The sequence below is a fragment of the Leuresthes tenuis genome, unplaced genomic scaffold, assembly GCF_036924035.1.
Source record: "Leuresthes tenuis unplaced genomic scaffold, fLeuTen1.0.hap1 SCAF_19, whole genome shotgun sequence".
NCBI classification, from domain to species: Eukaryota; Metazoa; Chordata; class Actinopteri; order Atheriniformes; family Atherinopsidae; genus Leuresthes; species Leuresthes tenuis.
Genome location: NW_027325373.1, coordinates 17,272,522 through 17,287,209, shown reverse-complemented (window position 1 = coordinate 17,287,209; position 14,688 = coordinate 17,272,522). Strand labels below are relative to the sequence as shown.

Below are 14,688 nucleotides of genomic sequence, written 5' to 3'. Positions count from 1 at the left end.
AACAGTTTACACTACGTTAAAGCTTTCGATGAGGATCATTGCATGCCTCAAATACACCCAGCTCCACTGACATCATTTTCATCCTCTCTTTATAAAGCTCCAAGCTCAAGCTCAAGAGGCAAAAGTTGTGGCTTTGTCATCTGTAGTGATGGGGAAAGAGGTGGAATCAGAAGCCTTCACCCTGCACAGACAACTAGAAGGTGAGCCTTTATCTATCTGTCCAACTATATTGTTTTAGTTTAATGTCAAACAATTATTCAACTCAAATTAAAATGTCAAGTGCTAAAATGAAAAAAGTCATAAGAGCTGCAGACTCTAGTATTACCATAATGGATATGTCATTGCTTATATAATAGACTGACATATTTGTCATCTCTTTTGTGCAATAGCAGCTTTTGTTGAGACTGCAATGACATGGAAAGTTTTGGGTTTTTTTGGAAAATATTTAAGTGAATCTTAATTGATTTTGTCTGTTTGGAGCATCACTTAAATGATACTGAGGTTAAAGCAGACTGTGCAGAGGATCAGTGGAGATAATAAAACTCCATCAGTGGACAATGAGCCATTTGCATCAGCCCTCTGGGGGTTTGATACAACTTTGATCCCATTTTAAGTCTAACATCTTTGATTCAGACATGGTGACGGAGTGGCCCCAACAGCAAGCCAAGACCAAGGCTGCACTGAAGAAAGAAAAGCCCCTGCAGGAAAAGGTTCTATCTGAGGTCAGGAAGAAGGTCTCACAGATTGAAAAGATTTTAGAACCAGCAGTGGAAAACTCCAGTCTCACAAGCAACACCACAAAGGAAGTAGAGAAAATGGCACATGATATGGCAAAGGTACGTGCTTGTTTTTTATTTTATTATTACTCATAAATCCACCTCTTTAAACTTTGACATGGATTACCAGCACTGCATTTATATTCTATTCAGTATTTGAATTGTATTGATTCGTTAATACCTTACTTTTTTCCCCATTACCGTCATGTGTTGTGTTCTTAAACAGAATGTTTTGACAACTACAGATTATCGGCAGGTTTTAGGATAGTCAGGTGTTTTTTGATTTCACAGTGAAGCAGTATTTTGTGCCTCTTTATATTCTGGGATGTTATGGATTTTAGAGTGAAACACACTCGTGTGCACATTTGAAAAGCAAAGTTTGGGTTTAGTTACAAGAGGTACTAGATGAAATCCTTGAAATGTGATTGAACTGCAAAAACATGCTTGTGGCCTAGTTAATATAACATTGTATTGAACTATAGACACAAAGCCATAAAACTGTTCATCGTCATTCATAGCTCATTCATCTGTGCTGTGAGATCAGGGGGTGGAGGATTAAATCAATAAATAAGGGCCTCAAAGGCTGTCTTTGGAAATGCTTGTTTTTTTTAAGTTATGATCCAAACACATCATGCCTCATACCCCATTTAGCATTTAAGAAAACCAATTTGTAATCAACATGGGAACACGGGCTTATGAGCTTTTGTCATCCTCTGAATTTTATTTACTATCATTCCTTCAGAGCCTATGCTCACATCCTGACTGTTGTACATTCAACATTTCTCTCAGCCTCCGCTGTGTATTACTGCTAAAAACAGATCAAGTCATGAGGCGAGCATAGTAAACAATACCGTTATGTTAGCGAACTCAGGTACACTGTAGCTTTAGGAGAGTTAAGATCTGCTAGCATTGCGGTCAGCTTTTGGTCTTTTTCTACAAATAATCAGCTTATTTCCAACAGTCAGTTCCAACTGTTTGTCTTTCAGCTTTTCATGGTTGTGTCATTTGTCTTCTTTTTTTTTGTTTGTGCAGAAATCCAAAGCCGTTTTGACCCAAGCCAAGCATACCAGGACTGCTTCTGCTCACCTTAGCACCCATATAGACTCTGCTCTGCAGCAGCTGTCTGAGCAGCAGTTGGTAATTGAGGAAGCAAAGTCCCAGATCAGCTCAGAGGTACATTTTAAGCAACTTGCAGATGGCAAACCAAGTTAATCAATGAGTATGAAATTGAAATACGCTTTATTTCTTAAAATCAATGTATATCTGCACGCCAGAATAAGACTGAGATGTGACCAAAGCGAGTGCAACCGAGCCATAATAGGTTTAGTCAATTCAACTCTTGGATACTGGCTATTTTTATGGCATGTAGCACCCATCCTAACAGTGTTCTAGACCAAGCGAAACCCCTCATCATCGTCACATTTATCCTTGACAGCAGTGGTGCCTCTGTCAGGAAAGTGGAGCCCACAACACCAGCAAACAGCTCAGGGCACACCTTGAGCAACACAACAAAGCGACAAAGAAGTTGATCCACCCTCCTTACTTACCAGATTCAACTTCAGTTAAGCACCCAGAGGCACCCTGCACCACAGGGCCTAACAACCTGATCCTCAACATTACCAGACACCCTATGAGGTCCTATGTCCATACACAGACTGATCATTGTCTTGACAGCACAACGAGGACCTAAAAGGGATTAGGCAGTCTATAAACAGAAAGGTCACCACAGCAGTGAAAATCTGAGCAGGAGTCCCAATGATTGAAGCAAACTCTTAAGTTTGCTCTGAAATATCAGGACAATGAGGATCTATGAATGTTTAACACAGACAGGGAGATTGATAGCCAATCAAACTTTGGACTAATCGTGTTTCTGAGCTCATGACTGGTTGCCGTGGCCACGCCAAAGCTCAGACCCACCCATTGCCAACCGTTAACGCATTGCATGTGTGTGAATCGTGCCTTACATTCAGGACTGAAGAAATCTCATGGATAAGTGGTGAAACTCCCGATGACGAGCATGAATCTACACAGATACTCAACAAAAGGGAACAAAAAGGCTGCTTAGACATCTTCTGCTGCACGGTGCATAGAGGGAGAGAATAAAATGATCCTTTTTGAAATAGTGTTCTAAAAAGCACAGCTCAAAATACCATTTCTCATCTGAATTTCAGACGGTCTTTGCAGCTATCATTTCAAAGAAATATCAAGCCATCATAAAGTGAAAATTTCTGTCTCCGAGTTGCTTTTTAACACAGCCACATCTGAACAGAAAAATGTATGCATATTGATCTCTTCACCCTTTGTGCAGCTTAAAAGAATGTTTCTTATGGTATTTCTTTTTGTATCTAGCCTGTGGTGTCCCTGACCAGCATTAAGGAAGACATGGAAGCAGCCAAGCTCCAGCTAGAGGCCTACTCGCTTACACTAACTGAGCTAATCAGTAAGATTGGTAAGTCAGTCTCTGGATGATTGTCACTGTAGGTACTTTTTAGCCCTCCTAGCCTGTAAAAGCAATTAATCTTCATTCTACCTTAAATGTCAGATCGCTAAAGAGTTCAGGGCTTTTTAATGCCTCATTTGGCGTGGAAATATTTCCCAGGTTTTTATCCAGACAGTAAAACAAGAATAACTGCTGTTCACAAAGCCAAGTGAGGATAGATTTAAGTGCATTAAAATAAGGCAGCTATGTATTTCTGGCTTAGAATGGTACGTCTTATTAATCTAAACCGTTTAATGTATTTTACAATGTATAATTTGTAAAATTTGCTAGAAAGACCGTGATTCTGCATTTTGTGGTCAGACAGGATAATGACCAAATCATTGTAATTACATCATTGTGCAGGCTGAGACACTATTTGAATCACTAATGCAGGGCAGACATTAATGAACCACTGTTAGAAAAACTGATCTTTAAAGTCTCTCTTTGTGATTTCTTCTCCCTCCATCTGTCCCCTCTCTTGCATGTTGTGACCAGATGGGAGCGTGCCACTGGAGCGATTTGATCGGATCTTAAACGAGACAGCGCGACGTCTGAGCATGCTGCGAGGGAGTGTGGAGAGCCCGAAGCTGGGCTCAAAGATCCAGAATCTGCACTCAGCTGCTAAAGAACAGCAAAACCGTCTGTCCCTCATCGAACACGACATACAGGAGATCAGGGAGGAGAGAGACAGTCTCAGGGACATTGCCTCAAACCTGCCTCAGTCCTGCCCACAGGAGCAGGTAGAGCCTAGAAATTGGACATGAGGATTACATCACTGATAAAAGAGCTGAACATCAGAAAAGGTTTGAGGAGGATTTTTTAAATAAAAGGAGCAGTGATCTCTTTTTTGTTTAGTTTCAAAAAGTCAGTGATGTCTTTTCATTAGCTCCCTCTATCCACCTTCCACCCGCAGCAACAATTCGTTTTACTGCCACTGTACAACGACACACCTACAGTTCAGCCAAAAGCCCCCGAGCTCCCCTCCGTCTCTTCTGATTAATATCTAATCCTCCTCCTCTTAATGTGTTTCTTTCTCTTCTGCTGTATTTTATTGTTTATCTCTCTTTTTTTACCAACATCATCTGAACTTCAGCTTCCCCGTGAATAATAACCAACCTCTCTGAACAAGCTGGAGTGTGCTGTCAAGTTTAGAATAATGCTGATTTTCCTTTGTGAGGTTAAAAGGTGGGCACTGAGTTCTCCTTCAGACTGACACATTCATCAACACTTGAGCTTTTTTCCATCAGCATTGCTTAATTAACAATTAGTCATCTTGGCCTCAGCAGGGTTCAGGTCAGGCTTCAACAGCACACAACCTGTTTTCAGGACTCTTACAGTGCCTACCTCTCTGTTTTTGTGCTTTGTCTATTTTTCTTTCTCGCTGTGCCGCTGCATCTGTTGCCTTGGGGTCAAGGATGGTCACACAACCTGGCTCCCGATGAGAAAAGTATTAAAGCATTTTATCTCTGAATAAATATAACTTCCTGAGTCTTCTCAGTACATATTCCACTGACAAGACTCAGGAAGTGATGATCATCCGAAGAGTCACATTGTACTGATTTTATGAACGCTGAATCTGATCAAGTCCCTGTCACATATCTACACCTACATATAATACTTTTCTATATGTTTTGAGTGTCATAAGCCATCATATAGAAAACATTACTCAATGAAATATACTTGAAAGGGTAATTCTGCTCAGTCCATCACGTTGTTAGTGGACATTAGTGTGTGACAGTGTAATGACATACAACAATGCACGAATGAAATGGAAGAGGTGCTCATAGCAGATAAAATGTGTAAAACTGTAAAGGGAACATGTCAAGAAACCCAATAAATTTAACCTTTAAAAAATGCACGTGCTGTTTGTGGATTTTTCTAAATTTGTTCGGGAATGAGGCGACCTCCACAGAGAGCTGAAAAGAGAGCATCACTTCTATAAAAGCTTCTATAAAAGTCCAAATGTTTAGAACAGTACCTGACCTCAGTTAGTCTTGAACAGTATGTCACACAGCGTCATGACATCAGCCAAACATCGGACAAAAATTAGATTCTTCTCAGTTGTTTGTATATTGACACAAGGACGGTGGTTATGTTAAATGATCAAGTCTTGCTGCAGCCGTAGCTTGACTCAACTGTGCATGTAACCGTGCTGAGTTGAGGCTGAAAGTCCAGTAATTCTTATTTAACATGAGGGTGTTATCGCTTGTTTGCAAACTCCGACAGCACAAGCTCAGTTCTTCACATATCAGCCATGTGAGTCATCTTCTTCTCCTCTGTTTACATTAAACTAAGCCATCACTTTTTACATTTAGATTCACACTCAGGGGAGAGATTTGACAGAGATATCAGTTTTCTCATTCAATTCTCAACAAGAAAGCAAATGACATTCCCCAAAACGTGCCTTGAAGTCCAATATGCTGTTTTGAATGATTGGGAAGTTGTGTTCTCTATTTGTTTTGTGCTCTTTGTGCTGTATTCAGGCAAATTACAACCAAGTATGTTCAAGATGTTCATTTTCTCACTGTTATTGAGATCTTAAATGAGGATTTTATAACTGTAGCCAGCTTTTCACCTTTGAAAAACCAGTAACAAAATGTTACTGGTAACATAATGTCCAGCATTACAGATATTTCAAGGCTATTTCAAGGATATTTCAACCCAAAAAAATCCCAGAATTACAACAGTATATCAGTATTTCAGTTTTTCTGTCAAGCAGGAAAGCAGAACATCCTTCACGGGGATAAACGCAGCTCCGGTTTAGGAATAATTTTCAGTTGGTTTAGCTGCTAAATGGAGATGAGTGTCATTATCATATGAAAATGAAATTCATGACAGATGAGAAACATGAGACAGAGCACGGACCAAGTCATTAGAGTCATTACTTTACCACAATATTCACTTGATAACTGATATTTCAGTTATTAATTAAGCTATTGCTTGTGTTAGCTCATTTCAGCTGGTCTTCTCGAGTTTGAAATCTTACGGAAACACCTGGTTATAATTTTTCCTGCATGCAGTAATGAAAAGTAGCAAATTTGCATGAAGTTGCTCCAAGATATATTTTCAGGAGTCTTTAGTGTAAGAGGTGGTGAAGAAAAGAACCAAAGAGCAAGAAGCAGCTGTGTTTATCACAGAGAATCAAATGGACTTCAGAGTTTGTTGCCGTTCAGTGAAAGTTCAAGCAGACAGATGGGATCAAGGGAGGAATCACTCTGCTGTGATCTCACATTTTTTTCTCCAGTGACTGAATTTAAGCTTCTCTTACATGTTACGTGTATCCAAAAACATTCTTCCTTTGACAGAAAAGGGTTGAAGCTTGAGCCTGAGAGCGTGAGCACAAGTTGATGTTGGCAGAATGTTCATTTTGGCTTGTGTTTACACTTAAAGCTGTGTTTTAAGTCACCAGAACAACATTTGTAATATGAAGAAAAAACAGGTTGAATGACAAAAAAGGATAAACGTCGTGAGCAGAAAAGAACATTTTCAAGACCACATGCCAGGCAATGTCATATCTGATAGATAGATGTAATAAATAAATAAGAAAATACATTTAGACATTAAAGTATTGCACCAAGGTTATTGCGCATTAAATATAAGGCCAGAGGAGTCAAACAGTCATGGCCTGAGGGATGAAGCAGAGGGATGAGCTTCCTACCACATACCAGCAGGGTGAACAGACCATGGTGAGGGTGAGAGAAGTCCTTGATTATATTCCTTGCCCTTGTCAGACGGTGTTCATATCCAAGTTCCTGGATGGAAGGAAGAGAAGTCCCGATGAACTTCTCCACTGTCCTCGCCACTTTCTGCAGGGTCTAGATGCAGTTAGTCAGGATGCTCTTTTATGGTACTGTAGAAAGGGGTGAGAGCAAACGCTGCTGCACTCTTTTTACCAGCGCCACTGTGCGCTGAGTCCAGGAAAGAGTGTCTGTCAAGAGCAGACCCCCCACCTCTTCCACCTCTGTGTTGTTGATGAGCAGAAGATCTGATGACTTCCTTTGTTTTGCTAACATTCCAGATCAGGTTGTTCCTTCCACGTCAGTCCACCAGTTATCACTGTTGATTAGGCTCACCACCTATGTATCATCAGCATGCTTGATGATATGGTTAGTGATGGACCTGGCGACGCAGTCATGGGTCATCAGCGTGAAAAGCATCAGGCTCAGGACACAACCCTAGGGGGAGATATTGTTTCCCACATGCACACACTGAGGTCAGTTAGAGAGGAAGTCAAGGAGCCTGTTACACAAGTAAGGAGAAATGATATACTGCATTTCACTGTGAAGTTGTTCATAAGTCATGAACTAAGCAGCAACTAGTAGTGATCAGCTATAGGGAGGAGCAGGTAATTACCAGCCTCTCTTTGACATATACAGAAGGCTCCATCTACAGTCACATTGCTCTTTACATGTCAGGGTGCATGTCATTCAGTCATTCAAATATCAACCATGTGTTCAGAATAGATAATGAATAGTTATTGATAAACAATTATCATATTTATTCATTATCATCAAAGTATTACTGTTAAAAACAGCTGTTTTGAATTGACAAAATAAGCCAGTAAATCCACAGGAAACAGCACAGAACGCCTGCCGTGGTCTGAGTAGGCAAGACAAATCCTTAACATCAAAGATGTTTTCCAACACACCCGCTGCTTCGCCTCTCTTCCCACTTCAAGGACACCAAATAAGTGCACCACCACCAACCAAAACAGCTTCACTTTAAAACGCCGAGCCCTGCAATGCCTTATGGACTCTGAGAAAAAATAGATTTCAAAAGCTGCTCGAATCGAGCAATCACACAGCATGTGGGCATGCTGTAAGTGGGGTGCACAGATTAAACAGGCTCATAACAGGAGAAAAATAAATGTCTGATATATCACAGACCACGGGTAAATAAAATAAAAAATACTGCAAAAGGGATCGTGCTGGGTGTCAATGCAAATACTTGCCTTTCTCTTGGCATTAAGACATTGTGATTTGTATTTAACAGTGTCAGGAATGTTGTCTGGTTCTTGCAGCACTTTTTCATACTCAGGACTTGAATAGAAACATTGTATTATGTCTCATTTTCTATTACACTGCACTGCACCTGCACTCCACACATGCCACGGTAAATCACCCACATTTAATTATCATCTGCTGCACCAAACCTGTGCCAGATGTTTCTGTGTGTGAGCTGACTGGGCCTACGGTCGATATTAAACATGATTCTGTTCAGGCGAACAGAAACACTAACTATGAGCGCCCGAGTCAGTCTTGATTTTAAAAAAATCAGACTGGAGCGCGTCAACACACGAAAGCGGGCCGGCTCTCGCGTTGCAACAAGTGGAATCAGTCAGGTTAAAACATAAAAGAAACGGGTTTTGCGTGATGAAATAACTGCAACCTCAGTCACATCACACGCCACATTTTCTAAATGTTTCCTGCGTTTCCTTTTCAAGAGAGAGAATGGAATGGTCAAGCTTAAACAGAACCCAGATGAACTTTTCTGATATGATTGTGCATGTGTTACACAGAGAATGAACATGTTAAAAAAGAGCTGGCAGATGAGGCATTTAGATCAGCGTTTCAAAAACAAGTGTGTTGTGGTAAACTAGACTTGATGCCAAAACAATTGCGGAGGGGGGGAATCTAAAAAAAACAGAGTCCGCCTCAAGCAAACATGAGGGATGAATGATAAAGTCGGCTTGTACCTAGTTGAGTGTACAGAACAAAAAACAATGTTGTCAGACACGTTTTATTGCACCTGGGGCAGCAAATTATCCAGTGGTCTTTTCACTGTACGCAATTTCACATTTTATTTATTTATTTATCTATTTTTTCTTTGCTCCCCAATTTATCAGTTCTTTGAGAATATATTTTGTTTGGTCATCATTGTGACATATCTGGGTTAGGGCACAGTTAGACATAACCAGAAGCAGGTTCATTCAGTCTATAACCATATATCTATCAATGACCATTTATTTATTCTTATCTGAGCTTAAACATGCATTTTCATTTCTCACCCTAACCATCTGCAACTGACAGTTCGGTGGACTTTAATGCATCAAATAAGGCTTGAATTTAGTTCTCTCGCATGAGAGTTCAGTGTCACACCACCATGCACATCCTCTTCTGTCTCTATAAGCATTTCAGAACATCTTATATCTATATCTATAACATGCAGCAGTTTAACAGGACGCAAAAACACAAGCGTGTTACAATTTACAATGTAAAATGTAGATGTTTTTGAATCTTTAAAATGTATGAGTTTATCATTTTTGAGGATGTGTGGCAGTTTTGTGCAATGCAAAACGTAGGCATGTTATGAGATAAAAGGCTTGTTATCAGGCCAAGAAAGTGCACTGAGTGGATTTTATTTGAGATGTCTATGTAATGCATGTTCTTCTCATGCATGTGTGGGTTCTCTCCGGGTACTCCGGCATGTCAGGGTAATTGGTGATTCCAAATTGTCTGTAGAAGTGAGTGTGAGTGTGCACGGTTGCTTGTGTCTGTGTGGCCCTGCGATGGACTGGCGACCCGTCCAGGATGTACTGGATTGTGTTTTGCAAAGGTGTCATTTGTATTTCTATTTATATATCTGATGGGTTTATTGCCATTTATTTTCAATTAACTGACTGTGGTTACTCTTTTCTTTTTTTAAAGGGTGGTTTGTCTTCTTCACCCTGGTGTTGGAGAGTGATTACATAATCACCATCAGATGCGTGATTAGGGTGTGACCTGAATAACAAATAAGTGCCTTTGTCTTACTCGCGCTAATTGCCTTGGAGCCGAAACATTTTTTAGGTAAGTTTTTCAAATGATTTGTTCCCAGTCTCCAATGCTCAGTCTGTTGTACCTTTCTACTATAAGATATGAAAATGCGACATTGTTTAATTAAATGTGCTATCATTTGCGTAAGTTAGGTCTAAATATGTGGTTTAAAAGTTTTCAGACACAAAACTGACAGAATCCTGACAGAAGTTTTTAAAAGCTAAATACTCCAGAAACTAGGAACTTGGAAAAGAATCCAGTCTGCCTGTGGTGTCTCACTTTTATAGCAAGGCTGTGTAAATGGTACATTTAGAAAGGCAGTGCATACACAAAAGCCTGCAATGATTAACAACTGAAAAGGAAGTATTTGTAACTTTCCATTGTTTTTTTAATCATTAAAACTTAACTCTCACTTTTTTTTCTCCATTCTCCATTACTCCATTGTCTTTTGCCTTTATTTCATCTTCCCATTGAATTTTTCTGACTTGGGTTGGATTATTTTTATTATTTCAGCCTCTTTTTCCAAACTCGTATTCTTACCAGATTTTGTAAAATTATCCACAATTCTAAATTTTGTTACAGTAGTCCTACGATGCTATAATAGAAGCTCTTGCCTCACCCTGATCATCCAATTATTCCTGCAGTATTCCATGTTAGGAAGTGCAAGTAACTGTAAAAAGATAGGCAAAACCTGGATAAGCAAGTAATATCTTGGATCTTTTAAGCGACATACACAGCAATTGTCAGGGTATAATTAAGCTGAAGGTGTTTTAAGGGTGGGAAAAGACATAAGCTATTATTTTCTGTGTTGTGATTGGTTCTGACACGCTTTTGCGTATGTCCTGGCTTAAGCTCATTTGGTAAATGAATAGACTGTCAGTTTAAATTATGGTAAGAAATGTGGCAATAGAAATGAGAAGGGAAAAAACAGATCCTTTTATCTCGCTGTATTTTCCAACACAGCAAAAGTTGCTCCTATTGCATTGGATTAATAAAAAAAAACACAATAAATCACTCACTAACACAAAAAAAATGAAAGAAAATAACAATATAAGTGGGTGAAAGGTCACGACATTGCATATGAATAATACTGTAAGTATAGAAAGTTACTGGTTTAGTTGGTTAAGGGCTTAAATGGCCTGAGGGAAGAAGCTGTTGATGCCCCCGTGGTTCATGCTTTGGACATGACATAACTAGCCTTGTTGTTTTGCTCCTCGTTACAGATTTACCACTGGTCCTTGTACCTTATCGCATATTCTATCATATGTTTTCTTGTCACATCAATTTGTTTTTAAACAGCTTGAAAATAATATCCCTGAGGGGTTACTTCACCAAATACAGGGTTACATGTTCGAGATGTCGCTGAAAGAAAATTTTTTTTTTTTTGTTTTTTTTAATTTTTTGTTTAAACTTTAATTTGCAGCCATGCAAATGTAATTGCGCTTGTGTGATAGAAAGTTGAAATTTGAGAAGTCTCAGAGGTGGCACAGTTTTGTTTTTTTTGTTTTTTTTAGTTACGCTTCAACAATGCCTGCTGTGCTCGAAAATAAATTTAAAGCACCTGCTCATGGCTGTAGGCTCCAACATACACACACAGAGACTCGTGTTTATGGATCTATTTATTACTGATATGAGATACGTTTTAAGATACCAAACAAATGGGTAGCAAGAGTGCACCTGGGTGTGATAACATGGATATCAAAGTTGATTATCATTGGATATTAAGCCCTGTTACCCAATGTTATAATTGTTTAAATTAAATAATCTGATGTTGCTGTTGACATGCTGCATTTCATCACTCAGGATGTGAAGAAGAACATGCTTTGGAATAAACAATAATCAAATTAAGCCAAGTAGCGTACTGCATCCTGCCAACATTTTTATGGTATCAGACGACACACACTGCTGCTTTAGGGAGTCTGCCTTCATCTCCACTGTTGTGAGATCTACTTCTTTCTTTTTTTAACAACCCAGCCAATTGTTTTCATAGGCTGGGTTAATTGTTTCTGTTGCAAGATCTGGCAACACCAGATCAGATTCAGCAGCAGAGTCTGTGCAGAACAGGATGGCTGTGAGTTTAAAAAAAAATTTAAAAAATGGATGGGATGGGTGCTAATAATTACAGTGGGATAGGGGAACATAATGTGGCCCTGAATATGTTAAATGTAACTCATGTAAACACAATGATCTGAGTATTGTCTGATTTCCAATGAGGAAATGTTTGGAATATTGCCATGTATGTGCACGGCCACGGAAGGATTATCCATGTTGGCCCCACATTGTTGTTCTAATTGGGTACAGCCACTGATAGTTGGTGAAAAGCACATTGGTGTCTTCCCAAGAGATTCTTCAAAGCAAATCATTACAAATTGTCTTGAACAAAATTCATATCACATTGTTAAAGGCCAGAGTAAGAAACACAATCACTTAGTTCCAAATTATCTTTGCTTCGAATGTGGGTGAAATGATTCAGAAAAAATGTCTTGAAATTCTATGTCGGCCCATAAATGTGTCCTACTCTGCGTAGGCGATTGGCCTTATAGTGAAATATGGGCAGAAGATGTTAGCTCTATAAACTACCACACATGTAGTGACTTAGGAATACATTTAAGAAAATGATGGGAGGCCAGCATCAGAGAGAAAATAAGCTCTTTCCTCAATCAGATGTGATTGGATTACAGGCGAGACGAGGCTGACAAAAACTGCTGTCTGCATGAAGAGGTTTTAAAATCAAAACCTAACAAAATGTGGTTTTCTACAGCAGCTTGCAGATCTTTAAGCAAAAGCAAAAGACAGATTTTTCTTACTTTGCAATAGATGTGAAATGGAAACTATAGAACTCATAAAAATCTAAATGAATCCCCAGATATGTAGCAAAGTAATGCTGTTTTTCAAGTGCCACCACAGCTGTGCATTATCAGGAAAAAAGTTACAAGGAATGTTATGATCCTGTAGAATAGCCCAAAGGGATCCATATATATAACTCGGCCCTAAAATAAAGAGCTGATCTACAGGACACAAATAGAGAGTAATGAGAGAGGCTATGTGTTTGAACAGATTGTCTTTATAAATAGGATGCAAATGTCATTGCATACTTGTGGAGCTGCATGAGGAAAGTATATTGCAATCAGTCAAAAGTCCATAAGAAGTAGAACAGCACAGTACTGCATAGTTACCCCAGAATCCAGAGCCATAAGAGGGTCATTAGACACCCTGAATAGAGTTGATTAGTTGTTTTATTGCTGACTGGCCCAAAACAGGAATTTCTCCAAAATCTTAATCTTTGTTTCTCATTTGCAGTTTTTTTTTTATTTTTTAAAAAAAAAGAAAAGATGCACAGACACTGCCAGTTCTCCCTGGAACTGTTTCTGCAAAGGAAGAAATGTATTTTTCTGGCTCGTAAAACTTTCACCATTAGAAAGGCTGTGTAATGTAAAATATGATGCAGGAGTGCTTGGTTCTCAGTCACCAAACATCTATAGTATGCCATCCAACGTGGCAAAGGTTGAGTTAGCTCATAAACAACAATGGGCTGCAACTGTTTTTGAAAAAGGAGGAAACTGCGAGGAGTGAAAGCTGGGCTGTTTTTCTTTGGGACACGTAAGTGCACTTTCTGTTATCCAGCATTCCTTAGCTAAACAATTGCTGGCAAGGGTTTTTGTAGGGCCCAAATAACCTTGCCTCTTCTTTTAAAAAAAAAAAAATAGTCCAAGGAGAGCTGCGAATGTGTAATGTTTAAAAAGATGAAATATGCCGAGTCCTCTGCCAAGGTGAGAGGCTGTGTGAAAGCTTGTTTCACTGCTATTTTTTGTTTGTCTGTCAGTAAGATTATACAATACAGTTCTAGTTCATTACACCTAACAGACATGTTCGAAACAGTGCGTACTGACTAATAGCTTTTAGTGGATTGCCTTCAATTCTAGAACTAATGCAAGCACAAAGAGAGCACTTATCAATCGGGAAGGAGAAGATTCAACCAAAAGATCTCATTTTGATCAGTTTTACACATGCACTAAAGCAAACTAACATTTCCTAGACATTATCCAGAGGAGCTGTTTGTTTAACACAAATTAAGAATTGATTTACACAGGAGTTTGAGCACTCTGTTTGGATATTTCTTTTCACTTTTGTCAGCATTCAAATATGTATACTACAACTATGAAACAGATTTCTGATATGCAGAAGATTTTGTGAGAGGGCCTGTGAAGGAAGGCCATGTTTTCTAAACAACAAATCCTTCAGCTGAAATGGTCATATCAGTCATTTGTGTGCACCATTCAAACGGCATCAATACTGCCTCAACAAGCAGCAGAGGGGAAATAAAACTTGTACAGCACTTCCACATCAGAACAGACATCATTCTAAGTCTTTAGTTTAAGACGCTACAAGCTCCTCTCAAGGAGGAAGAAGAGGGATGACAAAGCAGCTAAGCTTTTAAACAGAGACCTCATGTGATTGAGATTCAATCAAAAACTTGCCAACGCTTTCCAAAAACTGTTGTCACTTTGTAGTTGATTTAGTTCTGGCCTAAATCCAACTATGATTGCTTAATATTAGAAACGGATCCTAATTGGGACGAAAATACATTGTTTTTGCAATGCTATCATCACCGTAATGGACACCATTTTAATGGATTGATTGGTAAACACAACGCCTCGCCACTTTCTTGTTGGCTTTA

General features: G+C 39.1%; 1 protein-coding gene across 1 annotated transcript in view; it reads left to right on the top strand.

The window, feature by feature from the left end:
- lamc3 (laminin, gamma 3) overlaps positions 1-5,109 on the top strand; it is a 113,094-nt gene extending 107,985 nt beyond the window's left edge. Inside the window, exons 24-28 of the mRNA XM_072371917.1 lie at positions 98-200; positions 634-836; positions 1,809-1,949; positions 3,126-3,225; positions 3,751-5,109. Of these exons, the coding sequence (XP_072228018.1) occupies positions 98-200; positions 634-836; positions 1,809-1,949; positions 3,126-3,225; positions 3,751-4,019 (816 nt within the window). The 3' untranslated portion in view covers positions 4,020-5,109. The remainder of the gene's footprint in view (positions 1-97; positions 201-633; positions 837-1,808; positions 1,950-3,125; positions 3,226-3,750) is intronic.
- The last annotated feature ends 9,579 nt before the right edge of the window (positions 5,110-14,688 follow it).